The sequence below is a fragment of the Aotus nancymaae genome, unplaced genomic scaffold (genome assembly GCF_030222135.1).
Source record: "Aotus nancymaae isolate 86718 unplaced genomic scaffold, 86718_ANA_hifiasm-v0.15.2.pri h1tg000015l_0, whole genome shotgun sequence".
Taxonomy (NCBI): Eukaryota; Metazoa; Chordata; class Mammalia; order Primates; family Aotidae; genus Aotus; species Aotus nancymaae.
In genome coordinates this window covers 17,400,377-17,420,990 of record NW_026988426.1, presented here as the reverse complement: position 1 = coordinate 17,420,990, position 20,614 = coordinate 17,400,377, and the positions used below count along the sequence as shown (strand labels likewise).

General features: G+C 42.2%; 1 protein-coding gene across 12 annotated transcripts in view; it reads right to left on the bottom strand.

Moving 5' to 3' along the window:
* TENM2 (teneurin transmembrane protein 2) overlaps positions 1-20,614 on the bottom strand; it is a 1,274,635-nt gene that overhangs the window by 431,314 nt on the left and 822,707 nt on the right. The window contains exon 1 of one of the 12 annotated variants that reach the window (XM_012461097.2): positions 8,834-9,084. The exons of the other annotated variants lie outside the window; for them this stretch is intronic. Coding sequence (XP_012316520.1) covers positions 8,834-8,849 — 16 coding nt within the window. The 5' untranslated portion in view covers positions 8,850-9,084. Of the gene's footprint in view, positions 1-8,833; positions 9,085-20,614 lie in introns of those variants that run through there. 12 annotated transcript variants of the gene reach the window in all.

The following is a 20,614-nucleotide window of genomic DNA, read 5'->3' as shown; positions in this document are numbered from 1 at the left end:
AAACTTTCTGTGCCTGCCTTTGTGAGAGGTTCTAGTATCAGACCAACTGAATTCTAATCTGGGCTCCAACACTTTCTGGCTTATTTAGCTCTTTTGAGCCTCAGTTTCCTCATCTGCATAATGGAAACAATTGTTATATTCTGAAACCTAATGAAAAAATGTATAATTATTATATGTATGTCAGATATCTGACACATCATAATTCCTTAACAAATATTAGCTATTACAATTAACATTACTTGGTGCTCTATGCTACCAGGGCTTCTTAAACTGGAATTCACGGGCCTCTGGAGATCCATGAAATTAACAAAAGAATGCACATAAGTTCCCTGAAACAATGTGCAAATTGTTTCATGTGTGCACATATTCCTTTTCTCTGAGCATAGAAGCCTCAACTTTAATCAGATGCTCAGTGTGGTTCATTTCTCCTATATTGTAAAGATTTGTGGTGTGTCTGGGCGCAGTGACTCACGCCTGTAATCCCAGCACTTTGAGAGGCTGAGGCAGGTGGATCACGAGGTCAGGAGATCGAGACCATCCTGGCTAACATGGTGAACCCCGTCTCTACTGAAAATACAAAAATTAGCTGAGCGTGGTGGCATGTGCCTCTAGTCCCAGCTACTCAGGAGGCTGAGGCAGTAAAATCACTCAAATCCGGGAAGTGGAGGTTGCAGTGGGCCAAGATCACACCACTGCACTTGAGCCTGGGTGACAGAGAGAGACTCCATCTCAAAAAAAAAAAAAAAAGAATAGAATTGTGATGCTAGGGGTTTTAGTAGCCAGACTGTATCCTCAACAAGCTGGCAAACTAGGAACATGAGGCAGTTTCTTTAAGGCTGGTGTCTCACTGTAGGTGCGATATGCAGCCCTGGGACCTCCATTTTTAATTCCACACGATGTGTGTTTGTTTACTTTTCTTCTACTTCATAAGAGGAAATAGCATTTCAAATGCATTCCACCATGAGGATAGGCAGACAGTTAATTTTCACCTTGAACACCCCCAAGATTTAAGAAAATAAGAGAGCTTCAATCCACTGCTCCTGACCTGCCAAGCACAACATTCTCAGTAGCAGCAAGAGTCAGTCCGAAAAAAGGCTCCTCTGTTTCTGATGGGCTTCCCCAGATGCTATCAACATAGACAACAAGAGGCAGGGCAGATGGCCAGAAACAACGTGAGACCAAGAGCCAGAGAACCCTGTCCGCACCAGCTCCATACCTTGAGCCTGTGGCTTTTCCTCTCACGGTCTCCTATTTCTTATTTGTCAAATAGAAGTTATCCTTAATCATCAGTTCCCAATCTTGTATGTAAAAGGGCCCAGATTTAATATAAAAATGGTTATTTTAGACTGCCATTTTTGTATCAATCAGCTAAGAGAATTTTTAACTCCAAAAGAGGATTACCCTTCCTAATAAAATTATATTTTAGTCATCAGATAATTTGAAAAATAAATGTTTTTTCATCTATCTGTCTATGTAAGTAAATAGATTAAGAATGTCATTTATTATTGGCTATAGACAGCAAATGGTGAACATATGAGTTCAAGGACTCATTAAACAAATATTTATTCAGGATATATTAAGTGTCAGTTACTTCAACAGGGCTGTGGATACAGCATCAAACAAAAATAGTTGCTGTCTTCGCAGGCATGATCCTAGTGCAAGAGAAGGAAAATTATAACTAAAAACACATACAGACAATTGTTTCAAATGATGTGACAGGTGCTGCAGAGAATAAACTGGATCCTGAAACACAGAAACTGGGGATGGGGTCCGGGGGAAGGAGAGTTTAGATAAAGGGGTCAAGGACAGTATCAGAGCTGAGATCTGAGGGATGAGAGTGGCCGGTCCTACAAAGATGCAGCAGAACTTTGTGGTGAAGAAAACTTCAAGTCAGCAGAACCTATGGCAAGCCGCTGAGCCCCTCTCTGACTCATTTTCCCCATCTTTACAATGGGGATGATGATGGGATCTAATCCATAAGGCACTCATGAGGATTAAATCAGATAGTATTTAACATTTGTCTAGGACAAAGCCTGGCCATGTGCTATTGAGGTGGTTGCAAAATAAATGTCATGTAGAGGAAAAAGTATGTGCTAAGACCCTGAGGTGGGATAAAGGATTGTTTGAGCAACTGCAAGGTGGGTGTGGCACTTGGGTGGAGCAGGTGCGGAAGGGCAGGGGAAACTGAAGTTGGAAAAGCGGTGAACATCACAGGGGTCCCCCAGGGCACAGCAGGGGAAGAGGAATCCCATGTTAAGTTCAAAGGGAAAAAGGTGGAGAGTTTTGCTGTGACCCCAGTGGACCCCTGAAGTTCACTGCCCAGAGGTTGGAAAATTATCCCTGATTTACTTTTTGTATAGTTCTTTCATTCAGCGATTTCATGCAATAACTCAGCTCCTCAAAGGGAGCAGTTTCTTTAGGTAAGAAGTTTTAAATAAAGAACCTCTATTTCATTCATGCTCATTAAACTGTTTTTTCCCCCACCCAGATCCTTGTAATAATAAATATAATTATATCCATCTTTAATGACTTTGGTTCCTTGAGCTGCAGGTGCTGGAATACTGTATTTATTAACATATTTTAAGCCCTTTAAAAAGACTGCATTAATTCCTATGATAATTTAGTACCCATAATACATTCTCTGTTCTGAATAGATGTTAATCACCACAGAATGACTGATTTGCCTGTGTACGAGTTAAGCCATGCTCTAACTAGTAGCTAGTACCTTTTTAATTCAATATTGTTACTGAAACTGTTGATTAAAATTTAGTTGCAATAACTGTTCCTTGCCCCCTACCAGCCCCATTCTGAGGACTCAAACCAAGAGCAAACAATTGGATTCTGTTCCATTGAAGATGTGAGCGTTAATTCTGAGCGATTGTGTTTCTAGTAACATAGGTTGAAAAAAAGTTCAGCTAATGCCGGTTATTCCGAACCACCTCGGGTTTGTTAGCTGTCTGGTTAAAACAGTAGCAGTGGGAAGGTCACTATAGAGAAATATACATTAAATTGAAGACTTTAGGGGAAGGCAGCAGGCCATCCGGCTTCTGTCTTGAGGATGGAGGATGGATAGAGTCAGTTTCTACATGGTGGGGCGAGGTGCAATCTGGCTTATGTCAGAATCCCAGCACACTACGCATTTAAACTGAAATTGTTTTTGGAAATAGAGAAAACATCCTATTAGAAAATTTGGATGAAAACGAAATGCTGCCATTGACTATAGACAAAGGAAATAACCATTGCATGTGCCACGTTCTGAAATCAGCCCCTCAACGTGCATGGTGTCATTTAACTACATGGGCTGGGGTATCAGGGAGGTATCTTGACTATCTGCCTTTATCCGAAGTTCAGAGAACTTAAGTAACTTGCTCAGAGTCATACTGCTAGTCAACAGCAGAGCTCCCAAGTCTGTGCTCTTAACCTTTGGCTACACTGCCTTTTTAATTGATCCCTTAATCAATCAATCAATCAATCATCCATGTGGGAAGGAGATTAAAAATGTCAGGAAATACATAGTAAAGTATTATATGTCAGAAAAAGTATTTTTGAAAACAAAAATGTAACAACCTTTCCCTTCTTGGCTTGAAGGTTAGTGATGGGAAATGGTGCTATTGATACCCTTGGGGAAATAAATCTCTATACTATGGTCTTCCTTTTGCAGAGTCTGTCAAGGGGTCTGCGAGGAAAGAAGAAAGCGTTGGCTTTGAGGATGGAGGTGGAGAGTGCTGAGCTGCTCTGCAAAAATACAATGAAATCCATTTGAATTTCTGGCCAATCAGAAGAGACAGAAATGCAACAGCGTACTTGGCAGGGAGCTGGAGCCCCAGTTAGACAGAACTGACCCAGGGACTCTTGAAGAAGAGAGGTGCTGAATATTCTATTTAAGTTTCTTTTTATTGCCGGCATATGAAATTCGAAACTCTTCCTTTTCTTCAAACTTTCAGTAAAGTCTGTTCCACACAAGGTTTTGGGTGGATGATTTTGTCTGCCTGAGGTTTTGTTTGCTAATTTGTTTGTTTTTTGCACATGCTGGGGGTGAGGGGCCAAGTTCCACAACTGGAGCAGCTTGGGGTGGAGAGAAAGGGACAGGCACATGACGTGATGGCCTGCGAGAAGGAGCAAGTGCTAAAATACGAGCAAACAGGAGCTTGAGCACAGGAGCTCAAGGAATGCCCAGAAAGTGGGAATGGTCTGTGGAACTGGGTGTGAGCTGATACCCGGGTCACAGATTTTTGTTTTTTGTTTTTTTGATAATTATCATTACCATTATCTCCACGGAGCTGAGAAGTATTGCCATCCACTATTCAGGTGGATACATTAAGGCACTGAGAGCTCAGTCACTTCAACAAATGCTAAATGCCCAGCACTCTTACTCAAAGCCACTAAGGCAGCCAGGGCCCAAACCCAGGTTTCCCATAGCCAGCCTGACACTTAACTCAAAAAAGAGCCCTAGCAATTTGGGACTGCAGAGCCTGTGGGATCGCGGGTCTCTCCTGAGAGGTGCTGCTGACAGACTGTCCTGTCCTGAGCTAGATGACAGGCATATGGTAGCAGATGAGTTAAAGTCCAGGAGATCAAGATGAAAAGGTGATGGCTCCTGCATCCTCCCTAGCCTCCTTTCTGCTATTCTAAGCAAATACTCAGTGGGTCTGCTTTCTCAAAAGATGCTTGTGGAACCACTAGGGTCTTCTCACAGAAGTAGGGGCAGCTCTGCCATCACCATATGGCATAAAGTTAAATGGCTGGTGAGGAAATTAAAACATTTTAAAAAAAACCACCAAGAATGCCACCCCCTGTAAAAACCCATGTAGTACATGCGCTGTGTAAAGGGGTTCAGTAAGCCTGGCACCCAAGGCATGAGGGAGGCAAGAGATTGTACTAGAAAGATAAGCAGAGCCCCGTGGTGAATGACCATATACTACATGCACTTTTAAGCTGTGGTCTGCCGGAATATGTGTCTTTGTCTACAGAGTCAGAATTTTGGCCTGTATTTTGAATTCCACTTCCAGAAGCTTTGACTAATGGTGGGTGTGACCAGAACACACCCACCATTACACAAATATATATAAATATAAATCCAGATAGGAACATGAACATATATATTTGCCTCCCTCCCAACCATATCTCTAAAGTAGGGACACTAGAATATTTGTCTCCAAACATATTCTTTCTGTATTTGTAAAAGCTCGTCTCTAAAATCTTTTCAGATCGGAAGCGAGTTAGTGGTAGGATGAGATCCCTTTGCAGGCGCCTGTTGACTATTTGCAGAGGTTGCAGACTGGTAGCCCCCAGGCTCCATCTGAAACACGCACATGGGATGAGTTAGGCTCACACAGTGGTAGCCAGTCCTTTTTTTAAATGTTGAATTAGTTGTGGACATTGTGAAACTTAGGCGTGTTCACGTAAACCATACTGTTGTTTTTGATCTGCTCAACCCTCACTTTGCTTACGGCTATGAGCTGGCTGGCTGTTTCAGATTTATAAGGATGTGGCAGATTAGAGATTTAGACTTGATGATATGGAAAGTCATTCACCACGGGGCTCTGCTTATCTTTCTAGTACAATCTCTTGCCTTCCTCATGCCTTGGGTGCCAGCCTTACTGAACTCAGTACTTGAAGTTACCTGATTTGCTAAATGTCTGCCATGTTCTGGGTGTGGAGAGCCCCGCCCCTTGTCTTGCAGGGGAATCTGCCAGGCCAGCTCTCTTAACAAAACTGTTTCTATGAAGCTTGCTCTGACCTCTCTGAGGGTTGCCGGCTCTCTCCTCTGCACCCACATAATACCTGTGGCCATACAAGGCTTTCTTCTCTCAGCCCTCATGGCACTGAAGACAATGCTTTGTTGCATTTTTGTTCATAGATTTTCCACATGACACTAAGAGGTCCTTGGTGGTGGTGGCAGGGGGAGGCGTGTCACACCTGCTTTCCTTTCCAGGGTGTGTTAGAGAGTCAGGCATGTAGGCAGGGATTAAAAGAGGCCTTAGGAACTGAAGGGACCTCCTTGGCAACTTCTGCTACCTCTGTGCTCTATTTGGGTTAGGATGGTGGTTATGAAGGATGATAAAGGCAGCAGGCAATGCCTCTGGCCTCCAGGACAGCACACAGGGCTGAGCTTTGCTGGGTCTTCTCCAGCTCCCTGGGGAGAAGGCAGGGGAGCTATCACAAGCCTGAACTAGGTAAGCTGGGTCGCACCAAGCTGAATCTCAGCCTTTGAACCCAGAGGCTGAGAGGAGGAATCTGGCTGTAGCCCCAAGCGTAGGGTGTGAGCAGGAGAGGCCATCCATCCTGTGATGGCCAGGGCAGCTTCTCCACTTCCCCAGCCCCTTTTGTATCCTGTTTCCAGAATGCAAAATACAGGAGAATTTAAATTCTTCAGCTAAATCATGTATCTGTGGCTATTTAGGATAGGGTTAAAACTATTTTTTCAGGGTTAAAAAAGAGACTTGCTCCGCAGGTCAGCAACTGTCACAACGATTTTTCTCTCGCCATATGCTCCTCTGAATTGCATGAATATGACATCTCTCTCTGAAGCATCTGGTCTCAGCCACTTCAAGGTACACAGGCTGAGTATATAATAACAGGAGAGGCATTCGCACTCCTGTCATCACAAAACAGAACACTGCCCTTGCATAAATCTCTGTTGTGTTTTATACAGCATTCCAGAAATGGTGCAGGAGGCAGTTCAAATGAATAGAAGCAGAATTTGGTGGTGGGGCGTGAGGGGAAGCATTTGTAGACTTGTACATTGTGTGTGTGTGTGTTTGGGTGGGTGGGTGTACATGCATAATTACATATATGCATACACACATGCATGCTTTATGGATTGGTAATTGCCTTCACTGCCCAAACATCAATTCTTGTTTTTCATGGAAAAGAGCTAACCATTCTAAGCATCTGATGAAAATAGAGCTCCACCAACCTGCAAAATATGGACAGAGAGGTAGGGCGTCTCTCTATTTCAGCACTTTGAAATACGAAAAAGGGAAATTTCTTATCACAAGCCAAAGGCAAACTAGCACTATCAACCTCCAACCACATTTTCCAGACTAAGAAAAAAATCTGGCACGCGCTGCAGGACAGAGGGTTGCCTCTCTCACGCTGGTAATAATCTTTATCAAATGGATACATTTACTTAATCTTTTCCAAAGATTTCACCCCACTTTCTTCAATAGTTCATTAAAAACATCCAAATGGGTTTAATAAAAAGTTTATCACCTAACAAATGTTTCTAACGTCCGTTCTTTTCTTGTCCTGAAGATCCGTGTGCTTATTTTGTCAGAAGTACAAAAAGCAGAAATGCAATTGCATTTGTGCTGATGCTAAATGTTAATAGATTTGCCTAAATGCCTCCTAATAGCCCCCCTAAAATTAGCCAGACTAGTAGCGCATGCCTAATGTGTTGTTTTTGTTGTTATACTTGCTTTTTTGCTTCTCCTTCTTTTATCAGAGAGGAAAAAAAAAAGACCCCTAGAAGAAAGTATAGGCCTTTGGATGTGAAACAACTCCAGTGTGATATGTGAATTCTGTTGAAAGAACATATATTTCGAAACTATCCCACAGTTCTGACATTTTGTCATGAAGGTGACAAATCCTAGTGCTCTAATGTTTCATTAAATTAAACATGAAATGTTTAATGTTTCATTAAATTAAACATGAAGCGGTGACTCTGCGCCCAAGAACCACGGCCTTCTAACAATTCTTCACATTCCTTCAGGTCACTTCTTAGGTTATAAAAATTAAGTTTTGTTTATTAGAAGTATTGTATTTCCCTGCAGTTAAGATCTACTTTCTTCTAATGTACTTATAAATAGAAACCAACAAGCAACCCAGTTTTTGCATGCTGAAAACATTTTTAAACTCAGTCCTACAGAGACCAGCTTATTGACAACCCCTCAGCTAACCCTCTATAATCATTTTTTTTCAAATATTCACAGTGTGACTGAGAGGCTTCCAAAGGGTGGAGGTGTTATACTTTTAATCAGATCCCAAGCCCATTTCACAGATGGGCATTTCCCAAAGAGTGGAAGGCTTGCTGGAAAACTGTCCAAACAGATTCCTCAGACTAAAGACCAAATCTTAACCTGCCCCAATTTTAAAAAAAATGAAAAAACAAACCAAAAAATCCTCTTTTGTCCTTATCCATAAAGATACAACTTTTCCTTCACAAGACAAAACCACAATGCTAATTTGAGAAGGCATTTGTCCAGGCAGAGAGAAATGTGGGCTTTTGGACTACTGAATGAAAGTTTTGGTGAAACCATCTAAAGTAGCAGGTAAACAAAGCACAGAGCCTAATGGGAGAGGATGGAAGGAAACTCAGAGAAAAACATGCTCCTTTCCTTATCAGTTCAATGAAATCATTGAAAGGGACTTGTAGAGTTCTCAGTAAGAATACATTCTTAGCAATACATCACATAACAAACAAAATTTCCAAATACTATTTTATAAAACACCTCATTCTTAAATGGAGAAAGAAGAAAACAACAAATCTGTAGCAAAATAAGAGGAAAATATATACTCCTTTTCCTTGATAGAAATATCAGATCGTGCTTACATTTGTCAAGTGAATTTAAGTGTGCTATAGATGGTTTCTCAAGGACACCCTATAATTGTCAAACCAACAACAACAGAGAACCATCCCCCAAAAGGACAAGTCACACGAAGCCTTCCTTCCCAATCAGACTTGTCATCTCTTTTTTCTGTGTTTACACAGCAGCTCCTGTCATTGGCCAAAAACTGTAAGACAGCCCGGATTTGGTAACAGATCCTTGCTCTGCGAGAACCCTCTCCCAGCTAGTTTACCCAAATCGGTAGGAATGTAATTGACACTTACCATTCTGAAGCTTCATGTCTGTGAGGCAAACTAAATAAATTAAACGGATCCTGCTTTAATCTTCTTTTCTAGACCCCAAATGCCTTAATCAAAAGGAAAACAAAACAAAACAGAACAAATATTCCCTGAGGTTCTTTTCTAAACCACCAGAGTACAGGCAAAGGAATCGCTGTCTCTTTCACTAAATGCCCAGAGCCTGTCCCTGAAGATCCTCAACAACAGAGAATAATTTCTAGCATCCTTCTATTCCTTTCCCCCACTCCCCACCTTTTCCTTCACTTCTATCATTTGTGGCCAAGACTATAGGCTTAAGTTACACTGTAAATCAAAATCTGGAAGATGTTTCAATTGGATATTTGGCTTGGCAGACCTCCTGTGAAAATCCCATGTGAAGACACATTTGTTTCCTTCCTGCAAATGAACTGTGGCGTTTGTGGTCCCTCTTCCTCTCCCCAGTGCACACTTTGCCTTTAAATGAGCTTAAGCTGTAGGACTTCATTTGGGGTTAGTTGTCCCGCAAAGCTCATTTGGCTCTTACCATTAAGGCAAGAGGCTCTAAAAGGCTAGCAAGATGCTTTTAACTATGTTTGAGGGGCCAGTCATATCTTGTTAGCAACAGCTGCACACTTACCCGGCTCTCAGGGCCTTGACGGAGATGTCCTATTCCTTGTGGGATTAGGAACGCAAAATGAAATTAACCAATCATTAGCTGGAGCCATCCAGGCCGCACCAGATTCTCATTCTCCAAAAGCCAAGCAAGGCAGCCTCCTCTGGAGTTCCTCCTCTGACTTCTCCCTGGCACATCCAGCCCGCCAAGGTCCTGGCTGCAGTTTCAAAAGTACCACTCAATAAAAGGATTTTAAAGGCTGTGCTGGGAGCCGGGAGCTTCAGATCCCAGTTTGGCTTTTTCTCCATCAGCATTCCACAGCAAGCCTGCACAAAGCGAGGTACGCTACATTATTTATGTCAGCTCTAGGCTCTGGAAAACACACACTGGCATCCTGATTACTAAGAATCCTCTTGGATACAATTACACTGTTCCCACATATATTTCTCCCCATCTCTTCCCTGATTCAACCTCTTTCAGAGGGAACGAAAACACTTTGAGGCGTGTCCCAACTTATCTATTAGAAGCCAAGAGAGCATTAAAATATGGCCACCACAGCAAATGAGCCCAGGGAAAAGGACTCTTTCCCTGGAGTGAGCAGAAGACACTCCAGGGAGGAAGGTTCAGATAACAGTTTGGGAAATGCCCTTCAAGTGGCCTCTCTGGGTTGAAGAAATTGACATGGAAGCAGCAAAGTTGAGGCACTACAAAAACATTTTGATGAATTCATGGAAGATTGATTTAGAATGGGCTGTTAAGGGAAGTAAGAAATATTTGGCGACATGACTAACCTTCCTAGCTAGATGGAGAGCAATCACGCTCACTCCACAAATGCTCCTTGGTGCCCCATTGAAGCCCAGCACTAGACAGGAAGACTATAGATTTAGCCAAGTAGAGCAATGATTCTGTCCTCAAGTCTCCTCTTCAGCAAAATGAACAATTCCTCCAAGTCGCAGTCCACCATTTCCCTTCTCTATAGCTCAACAGCACATTACGAGCTGGGCGTATTAGCCACAGGCAGAACGAACTGCACCCTGGCACGATAAAGGTAAGACGATGACAGGAACTTCCTCTTTTGGAGGAGTGGTGAGAAGGCTATGAAATTCCCCCACTGTCTAGCTGGAGAGTCCCTGCTTGGCAGGAAGAGGTACTTCACTTTGTGAAAGCCCCAGGCACCGCTTAGTGAAACAACCTTTGGCAGGACCTCACAGTTAAGTCGGTTCATCTAAGCAAGAAGAAGTCGGCTTGGGGAGAGTCCATTGTCTCATCCAAGAACACAAGGAGGCAAGAGCCACCTGCTTCTCTCAAAGGCTTCCCCTGAACATGCATTCCTGCGTTTTGCCAGTTTTCTTTCTTTTATTTTTTTCAGTGACTGTCACTTCCAATGAGTTAGTCCGACCCAACTCATGTATCTTGGGAGGAAAAGTGCTGTCTGAGATGGAAGCCATGGATAGAGAACATAGTGCAGGTCAGTAGAGCAGAGCCCAGAGCGGGAAGTCCCATTCTCCAGTGCACACATTAGAAAAGCAATGGGAATTGGGCTCCAGTGCAGGAAGAAGCAGGACTTCCCTCAGCAATAAATGAATGAAGGGTAGCATTAGAGAACACACACACACACACACACACAGTCACACACCACACAATGATACAACCCAGCTACCCAAAAACTGGATGAATGGCAAAAAGTAAAGGACACAGATTGCCCTGTGGGATGATGTTAGGTGGGTGTGTTGATTCCCTAGGCCCGGAATGCTGGGTTATCCAGCTCACTAACCTTTAAGAAGGCCCTGGCCACATCTGGAAACAATTGCGTCCTCAGCTTGAAGCGGTTCTTCTCATCCTCCCCACTAAGGAATCCAACCCACATTGTAATTTTTTTGAATAAGGTTTAAAAGCAACTAACTGGAGTGATGGGAACAGAGACTATTCCTTGGGATGAAGATTATTCAAGAAAATTATTTATTCTTCCAATAACTAAGTCATAATCAACTTAGAAGTTGACCTCGGACTAAAAGTCTCAGCAAAGACGCCTTGGGACCCCCTCACCGCCCTGGGTGCTGTGATGTGGGAAGGTCTGAGGGTCTGCCAGGCATATGCTGACCCCATGGCCTTGGTCAAGCTGTTCATCCTCCTTGAGACTCAGTTTCCTCATCTGGAAACTATGGGTAATAAGACCATATTATTTTCGAGGATTCAGTAAGAAATGTAAAGTGCTCTGCTCTGTGCCTAGCATCTTACGAGCTTATAATAACCCCCAGCTGTTATAAATTTTCAAAATGTTATCAGTTAAATGGCACAAAACTTACACTGCCGAGGTTCACACATGCTCAAACCACATCTCTAAGTGCTCCCCATACAGTCAGATTGTTATTGACAATCTGTGTGCAAAGCACCACAGTCATCACTATCATTTGCCTTCAATAAACTTGTCTAGATGAGCTGCCCCATGACAGAGATGTCAATAAAAACTAAACAGAGTATAAAAACTGAGAGCATTAAGAGGAGGATCACGAAAATTATCTTTTTAAAAGGAGATTCCATATGCATTTTCAACATCAACTGAACATCTTTCTGTTGACTTAACTGTAAACTAACATTATTTCAGCTTTTTGATACCCAAACAGGGCTGCTGTATAGGAGATGGGGGGAAGAAAGTGACCACGAGCCACACCCTCTAGAATCTTTCTCCTTCTTATCTATACGTCCTGTCTCCCAAACTACAGGGAATGGAGGCTGAGAACTTCCAATCTGATGCAAAACTGGCATTTCCTGAAGGAGGACAAAGGTGACAGGGCAAATGAAGGGACTTGCTTAAATTCATGCCCCTAGCACAGCTGGGCTGGAACCCGCAGGACTGACCTCACATCGAATGTCCCTGCCATTCCCCCACAAGGCTGAAGATAAGACCAGTGGAACTCGTCGCCAGCGTTTCATCTCACTATCCGACAAATTGGTTTCAATTCAATCCTGCCTCTCTGTGTTAATACTGAGCTTACATGACCAGTATTTAACTTTTTACTGAACACATTGTTTTTTTTCAGATAGTGATTGCTTTAAATTTTGATTTTAAGGTTATATTTTATGGAGAAAAGGTTCTACTTTCCACAATTTGTTAAGTCATCTATCTAATGGTTTTGACAGCTACTTCTAAATCTTTGGAGTAAGAAAAGCAACACTTCAAACTCCTCATATTTTGTAAAGGCTACCTTTTAATAAGATGGCATCACACATATAAGTTATTAATATCTTTGAAGAATACAGAAGTTTTTTCCATATATTTTTTCTCTAATGATATAGTTAAATAGATAATTGCACCCTTTTATGCATAAACAAATACAAGAAATCTTGAACATGCAGTTATTTGAATTACTAATCACACTTGTTGCTTACATAAACAAAGGCTATCCAAACCATAAATCTTCAGAAGAAGCAGATTCTACATTTTCTCTGCTAGGAAATATCATATCCCGACACTGGACCGCGTGAACATCATTAGGGTTCTTTTCTCAATTAGAATTCCAAACAACTCTATCTTTTGCTTCCTGTCAAAACACCTGAACAAAAATATGATATGTTGCATCATTCGCTGAAGCTATTTCTCCAGTTGGAACATGAATTACGAGTCCTTCTGAAACACATCAACCAAATCAAGTTGTAACATGGCCCTGTTTTACTCACTGCACAGATTTCAGCTAATCACTTTCTAATATGAGTCATGATTTTGTTTCATTAAGTTAGCATTTCTCAAATTTTTCCCTTATTTAGTATGTACTTCCCTGGTACATACTAATGGTATAGTCAGCATTAAGTCGAACATTTCCTGTCTTACAAGGTATACTTCACATGGGTCATTCTGACTTTGCTGGGCTATTTGTACTTTTGCAACGTGTGGGGTTAAGAATGCTTGTCGTAAAACACAGGTCTTCCTTTGTCTCTATAAATATTACATAGGCGCTCTTGATGGTCTTTAAATTCTAGGGTGTTTTTTTTTTCCATATAGAAGCTCCCACTCAATTTCTAATGATGAATGTCTCTACTATGCACTGCTGAGGCGAAGTTGTGTCTCACTGGCAGCAGAACTGAGAAGCTATCAATGCTTCCAACACAGCAACCCAAGGAACTGCCTGAGGCATCTACTTCCTGTTTCCACAGGGGCGGAAGGTTGTTTAAGGCTATCTTTAAATTGGTGGGTTAGAAAATTAAAGTGGCAGAGAAAATTCAGAAACTGTATAATCCTCATCTGAATAACTATTTTAAATGAAGCAGGAGAAGTTAAAGGTAAGCTCTTTAGAAGGAAGGCTCAGAGCATGTTTCTTGTCTATACAAGCTGATTTGAAAACTCAGTTGATTCTAAGTTGTGGTTAGCCAAGAAAGAAGCAGGTAGAGAGCTCAAACGGAATCCAGGAAGTGGGTAGAGTGTGGCCCCATGTTCCCCACACCTTCCCCTCCCTTCTGCTCCAGAAAGAGGTATCTTCAGTATACTTCTTGGGATCCTTTATGATAATGTGGCTCTACTGTTCTTTCTTAGACTGAGTAAACAGTGAAGGTAGGGTTTCTTTATTGTTTCCTATTGTGTTAGCAACCACTCTCCAGGGCAACTCTCTCTTTCTGAGCTATTCTACATCAGAGAAGAAAAAGAACACACAAAAGGTCATATGGGACTTACGTGATCCTTTAAGCCAAACCCCTCATACTACGGAGGGGGAAAAGAAGATGGAGGAAAGAGGAGATCGTCTCAGTGTCATGTAGGGGCTCACTATGGATCTGGGAAGAGAATCCTGGTGTATACATGGGATTCCCAGTGTATCCATGAGTATCCCTCTCATCTATATGGATCCATTATTTTATTTTCCCTCTTATTCTCCCACATGAACCATCCCCTGGACTCTCCCACCCTTTTCCAAGAAGAAAGATCATAGTCAATGTTTCTTGTTCTGCGATATCCTATTACTAGGGAGGACAGTTACGTGTGGGTATTATTCTAAGGAAGGCTTCATAGGATTTACATAGGCCTGTCGTGGACAGAACCAAAGCTATAGGAGAAGCCATTCCCCAAAAGTGTTCATAGCCAAAGCATGGCCTCTTACTATAACTTATCTGGCCTCTTACTATAACTTATCCTGCCTTTCGTTCAGACACAATTGGATTTGAATCTCTTCCTAGCTTTGTAAGTCTCCCACTTCAGCCTCCCCATAAATACAATGAGGAGAATAAATGGTGCTTGGTTCACTTAGCCCATCTGAGGGTTAGATTTAATATGTCATTCCCGGAAGATGCTGAAGACTTGGTAGCTAGGAGCTACTACCATCTTTCTATCATGGGCTCAGATATATTATGGGATAGTTACAAATTCTCTCCTTTCACTTGAGTCCAGCTCAGAGTCCACTCTTTTGAGAGGAACCCTTCTCTGAAAGGCACATCTCCTGAGTGACCTGCAGAATCCTGCCTTATGCAGATCGTGTGAAAAGGGTTAATACGACATGTCAGATTGAGGCACCATGAACATGTGTGATTTTCTGCTTAAAACCACAAAGAAAACACAACTTCAGACAACAGAGAACTGTGTACGGGAGCCACAGGGGCTCTGTTGTGGTTGACATATCTGTAGGCAGACAGATACTCCAGGGGAGGTAGACTCACACTCATCCCCACTGACCATGGCAGAGCTGGCTCCGCCTCCTCTATTAACATGTGGGGAATTTCTCTCCATCAGCATTTCCCATGTTAGCCATTCCCTCACACCTTCTGGGCATTTGTTCCATCCAATCCTTCCTGACAGCTGCTGGAGCTGCAGTTCCATCTAGTTTTCAGTTCTTTCCTTAATATTTTTCTGCAAATTGACTTATTGTTTCTGACTTTACTTTCATCTTAGTTAATAATATCCAAAAAATCACAGCTTGGATGTGCTAGCTATACATGGCTACATTTATATAGATATCTCTCTCCCTATGTATGTAATATATATCTCCTAAAATATATTACAAGAAATAAATATTAAAACTTTTCTAAAAATAAAAAATTCAACCATGTGCCTCTTAAGGATATCTCGCATACTTGCACCACACAAATTGGTACACGGCACCCATATGTGCATTTGGAAATACTGTCCTAGATAAAATTTTATTCTTTTTTGCTTTATTGATTTTCTTTCTTTTTTTTTTTTTTGAATCAGAGTGTCTACTTTGTGCCTTTTCCCCTTCAGAATGCAGTGCCTCTGAGTGAAATGTCACCAGAAAAAGAAATGTTCTAAAAATGAAGTTTTCATTATGTCCTATAGCCCAGCTAGGCAACTCAGAGAAGAGCCTACGTGCTACTTTTCATCCTGGGGACTGATGCTTGAATGTGTTAAGATGCTATTTATTTTCTGACAGGCTACTTGGGCTTGGCATCATGTAAACCCAAAGTGTTTGTAGAGATTCCCTTGTGGACAAAGGAAAAGTCATCTGTATAGATCAAATGTGTATTAGCTGCATTAGCAATTGGCCCCTGGAGACTGATAAAGACCTTTTTAGACAGATTTCATTGCACAGCTTTTTAAGAGCTTTCATTGAACTAGCCTTGGGTATCACGGGTTTGGGGCTTTCTTCATGTCTTAGGTGTCAGAAAAGAAAGGTGGACAACGAGAAGCTGGGATGAAAACCGCTACCTTCACTGTAGACCAACCTCAACACCAAGTCCATGCTCCCATCCCCATCAATATTTCTTGTTGCCAGAGCCATAAGAAAACACATCTGTTGCCTTCCCGCATTGTAATATGTAGGATGGTGGAAAGATGATTACAGCACAGGTTCAAGGATTTAAAAATTCATCACCTTCTCAATTTAGAAAGCTGATCTGTGGTTAGGACTTACGAAAGCTCCACAGACCTGAAGCGATCAACTAGGGGCAGAGCCTGTTCCCGATCGTGAGAGTGAGGGATGCAGCGAGAGGACGGGGAGGTTGGAACTGTGTTTGCTCAGGCTGCTGAGTGGGCCAGTGGTTGAAGGCTTCAGTTCGTCAACGTATTGTCAAAGGAATGTTTGCTTTGTATCATGGCACGGTACGGGGAATAGAGAGAGGAAAAAAAATGCTGTTACTGTTGCAAGGCCAGAAGCAAAACCCAAGTTTTCAACAGACATGCATCTCCCTGCTCCTCCAACATCGCAACACTCTTTCTGCCATAGCACAGTGGTTTCCAGTGCTGACCTTAGTTCCACTGTGCGTGTGTGTGTGTGTGTGTGTGTGTGTGTGTGTAGGTGTGTGCAGAACTTGTAAGCTCTTCAGCAAAGGGACCCTTTTTCAGAACCCTGGGCAGACATGTAATATTTCCCCTTCCTCTGAAAACCTTCCAAATCATTCATCTGGATTGGTTTGACTTCTTTTTTTCACTGCTAGAAATATTTCAGAGACTCAGACAATCTTACAACCTCATCCCATCTCTACTAACTGGGATGCATATATCTCCTTCAGAATGCCGAGGCCCAGCCACTGCTCATGAAGAAATGGAGCTTCCACCCCTAGCAAAGGTGGCCGGGAAAGTCTGGCACTTTCCAATGCTGGATGTGAGCCTTTGTATTTCCAGCAGCTGCCCTACAGAAGCACGAAGGAAAAGTTTAACCTGCAGCAGAATGGTTAAAAAGGAAATGAGTCTAACTTTCTGGCTTGATAAATTATTTCATATTTCTTATGCCCTGTAGCCTGCCTTTGTTTGCAGTGCTAAGTCTCAGTGGAATGAATCTCAGGGATGCGGTCACCAGTCTGTGTGGCATCAGGTCCCTCACTGTGGTTCACAGCATATTATTGCTTCTCTTCTGTCCCTCTCCCCTCTCACTGTCATTTGCCTTGTCCCTTGATCATATCACCTGGCCATCAAAGACAGGCATTGCTCAGAAAGATGGTTCTCCTTGGCCTGTGAGTACAAGACACAGGTATCCTCATGTGCAAGCCTGGCAAAGAAGGAGTTACTATCTGCTGCAGCCAACTATCCAGGGAGGGTCTTTTCCATAGACATAAAAGGATATCAGCAGGGTACACACTCCAGGTTGGCGCTTAAAGGATGCAACTCTTTCTAAGAAATCCTGGCGCATTTGATTTGATACAGAAGCATTACATTTCCATGAGCAGCATTCACCAATAAATTAAAGAAACAAAATATCTTCATCCTCTCATTTAAGTTAACAAATAAAATGTCGTGATGCCTGATTCTGAGGGTTCCACACAGATCCCCCTCCAGGGGCAGTGGCTACCCTCGGAGGGTGGATTGTCTTCAAGCCAGGTCTATGAGGCAAACTTGCACAATTATTACTTCAGTAGGGACAGAAGCAGTGCCCTAGTCTTTCCAAATGGAAATCTAAACATCAGCCCTACTTAAAAATTCTCCCTCGGCTCCCTCACCGACAGGACGAAGGCTTCATTACATTCCATCATCTTCAGCCCCTTCCCTACCACCTGCCTTCTGCTTTGTGCTGCAGGAATAACACATTTCTTAGATGATCTCATCTTATGTGCACTTTAAGTCTTTATTTATGAAGTTTACTAAATTTAGAGGTTTTATCTTCCACTCCTCTACTTTTCAAACATAGGGTATAATTCTTATCCATCCTTCAAGACACATTTAAAACCCTTTTTGCAGGGAACGTTCCATGCCCTCTACCTTCCACAGCTTAGCTGACGTCCTTGCCTCTGTGCTCCAGGCATAATAGTCTAACCTTTTTATTAAATAAGTTGTTTTCTGCAAAGCACTTAAACCAGTGACCTGCACATAGTAGCTGCTCAATAATTTTTACAGTTATGACTATCCCACCTTATATATGTAGTATTTGTTCATCTCTCTTAAACCCCTATTAACCCATTTATGCCTAGTGTTTCATTACTGGAATGCTAAGCTTGTGGGAGTTATTTATAACCTACTGCTCAAGGTCATCACCAAGGTCTGATTTTTCACACACAGAAACTGCAACCTCCAGCGTAAATGGGTTAAACACAGAACTGTGTCTATGACTTCTTTGAACCGTTAGTGTCTCGCCAGATATTTAGCACACAGTAGGTGTATTAGGTCGTTCTTGTATTTCCATAAAGAAATGCCTGTGACTGGGTAATTTATAAAGAAAAGAGGTTTAAGTGGCTGACGGTTCTGCAGGCTGTACAAGAAGCATGGCATCTGCCTCTGCTTGGCTTCTGGGGAGGCCTCAGGGAGCTTTTACTCATGACAGAAGGTGATGTGGAAACTTGCACATCACATGGTAGGGTCAGGAGCAAGAGAGAGAGAGTGAGGGGAGTGTGCATGCTACACACTTAAACAACCAGATCTCACAAGAACTCACTATTGCAAGGACAGCACCCAGCCATGAGAGGTCCATCCCCGTGACCCAAACACCTCACATCAGACCCTACCTCCAACACTGAAGATTACAATTTAACACGAGGTTTAGAGGGGACACATATCCAGACTGTTATCAGTAGGTCTCAGGTAGGATTTGCTGAACTGAAATGCACAGTTTGTGCAAATCCTACCTGAGAATTCTACACTCTCAGAATTCTACACAGTATCTGGTTCCTCCTTGCAGGGACACATCATGGAAAAATTTGGAGTAAGGCTCTTCTCAATTCTGTTCTCAGTAGCGTAAGTCTCAGACGTGTCTTTCATTCCATGTGGCCACTATTGTCTGTTGCATTACATACCAGGCTGGTATCCAGAAGCCACAAATCTCAGGAACCAAAGGAGCAGATGTAAGAAATGAGCTTGCTCTCCTCTTTCCATTACTCTCATGAAACGATGTGTTACAGCGCCTTTCCTTAATCTGATTTGAGAAGCGCCTTAATGGCAGGGTAAAAGCAAAGAATGAAGCCAGTTCTTCAAGGAGCCGCTTGCTTTAGTGGCAATTTCTTTGTTGTCCATTGTGACAAGTGCGGCCCCTTACTGGGGCCAATTGTTGCACTTGGATACAAGCATGGCTGTCCCTGAAGTTGCACACATTTCTTAGGGAACAAGTCAGCCCTTTCTGATTTAATTAGAGTTTTTTTTTTCTCTCTCTACCTCGCTTGACCTTCCGCTTGATTATGTAGTAAAGTATTCCTGGAGAGCAATAACCCTGTAAGCTTGATATCAACCTTCACAGCTATGAACATGACAAAGCTGTCAAAATTTCAGCCCTACAGCTTCCAGATGGGGTCAGTACGGGGATGTAATGGTGGAGAAACGGGAACACCAGGATCCATTAAGAGGAAAAAATGAAGATTTAAAGAAATAAAAGGACCCAAACAGTGACAATTGGAAGCTTCACATTTCAAGTTACACTGGAAACTTTTGCCTTTCTGTATGCACCACTAACACAGTGATTTAGTAATTTCCATGGGAGCTGCCATCACCTGGGAATCCTATTAGTGTCAGAGTATGGGAGAAAGAGGAAGTCTTTTTTTCTCCCAGAGTATGCAAACAGAAGCTTAGAAACATGTTTGCATTTGGATTGGATGATCTAAACCAACAGAGTTCAACCTTTTCACTAGGAGCTGTGAGCTGTTTGACAAGACCTACTTTTTATCAGGCAGGTTCAAAGTCTACTCACTGCAGAGGCTTCCTTAATAAGAGGGACTAATAAGATTATTTCCTTAAAGATCTAACCTTGGCACCCATCCTCCAACCAGACGGCAGAGCAGATTCATTCTCTAAATTGCTTACCTTCAAAAGAAAATCTCTATTGACTGGAGCATGGGCCTGGCATGGCGCACCAAGACGCTATTAGTAGAATTCTCATTTGGATTTGAAGAGACTATTATTTTTAGTCTCTCTTTCTCTTTTTGGAATTTTTTTTTTCTATCACCAAAATTTAATTCCCCAAACTACATACAAAGATCACATTTCAATGGGGTGAATCAGAATCACTGATGGTACACCTGTCCCTAAAATCTTCCCCTAACACTTTGCCTCCACTCGGGGACATATTTTGCCAACTACTTAAAAAAAATTAGCCAACCTAGGCACATTTCTGGCCAAGCAGGCTTCAATGTAAGGAAAGAGAAATGGGGCATATCTCTATTAAGTATATATAGAATAGAGAAAGACTATTCAGAAAACTTTTCCAAGCTTGTATTTTGACCCATTTGGGATCACGACACAAAATCTTCAGTTGAATGGGGAGGTTCAGGGGAAGAAAGATCATGTGATCATCAAATTGAATTTCCTCTACCTTCTCACC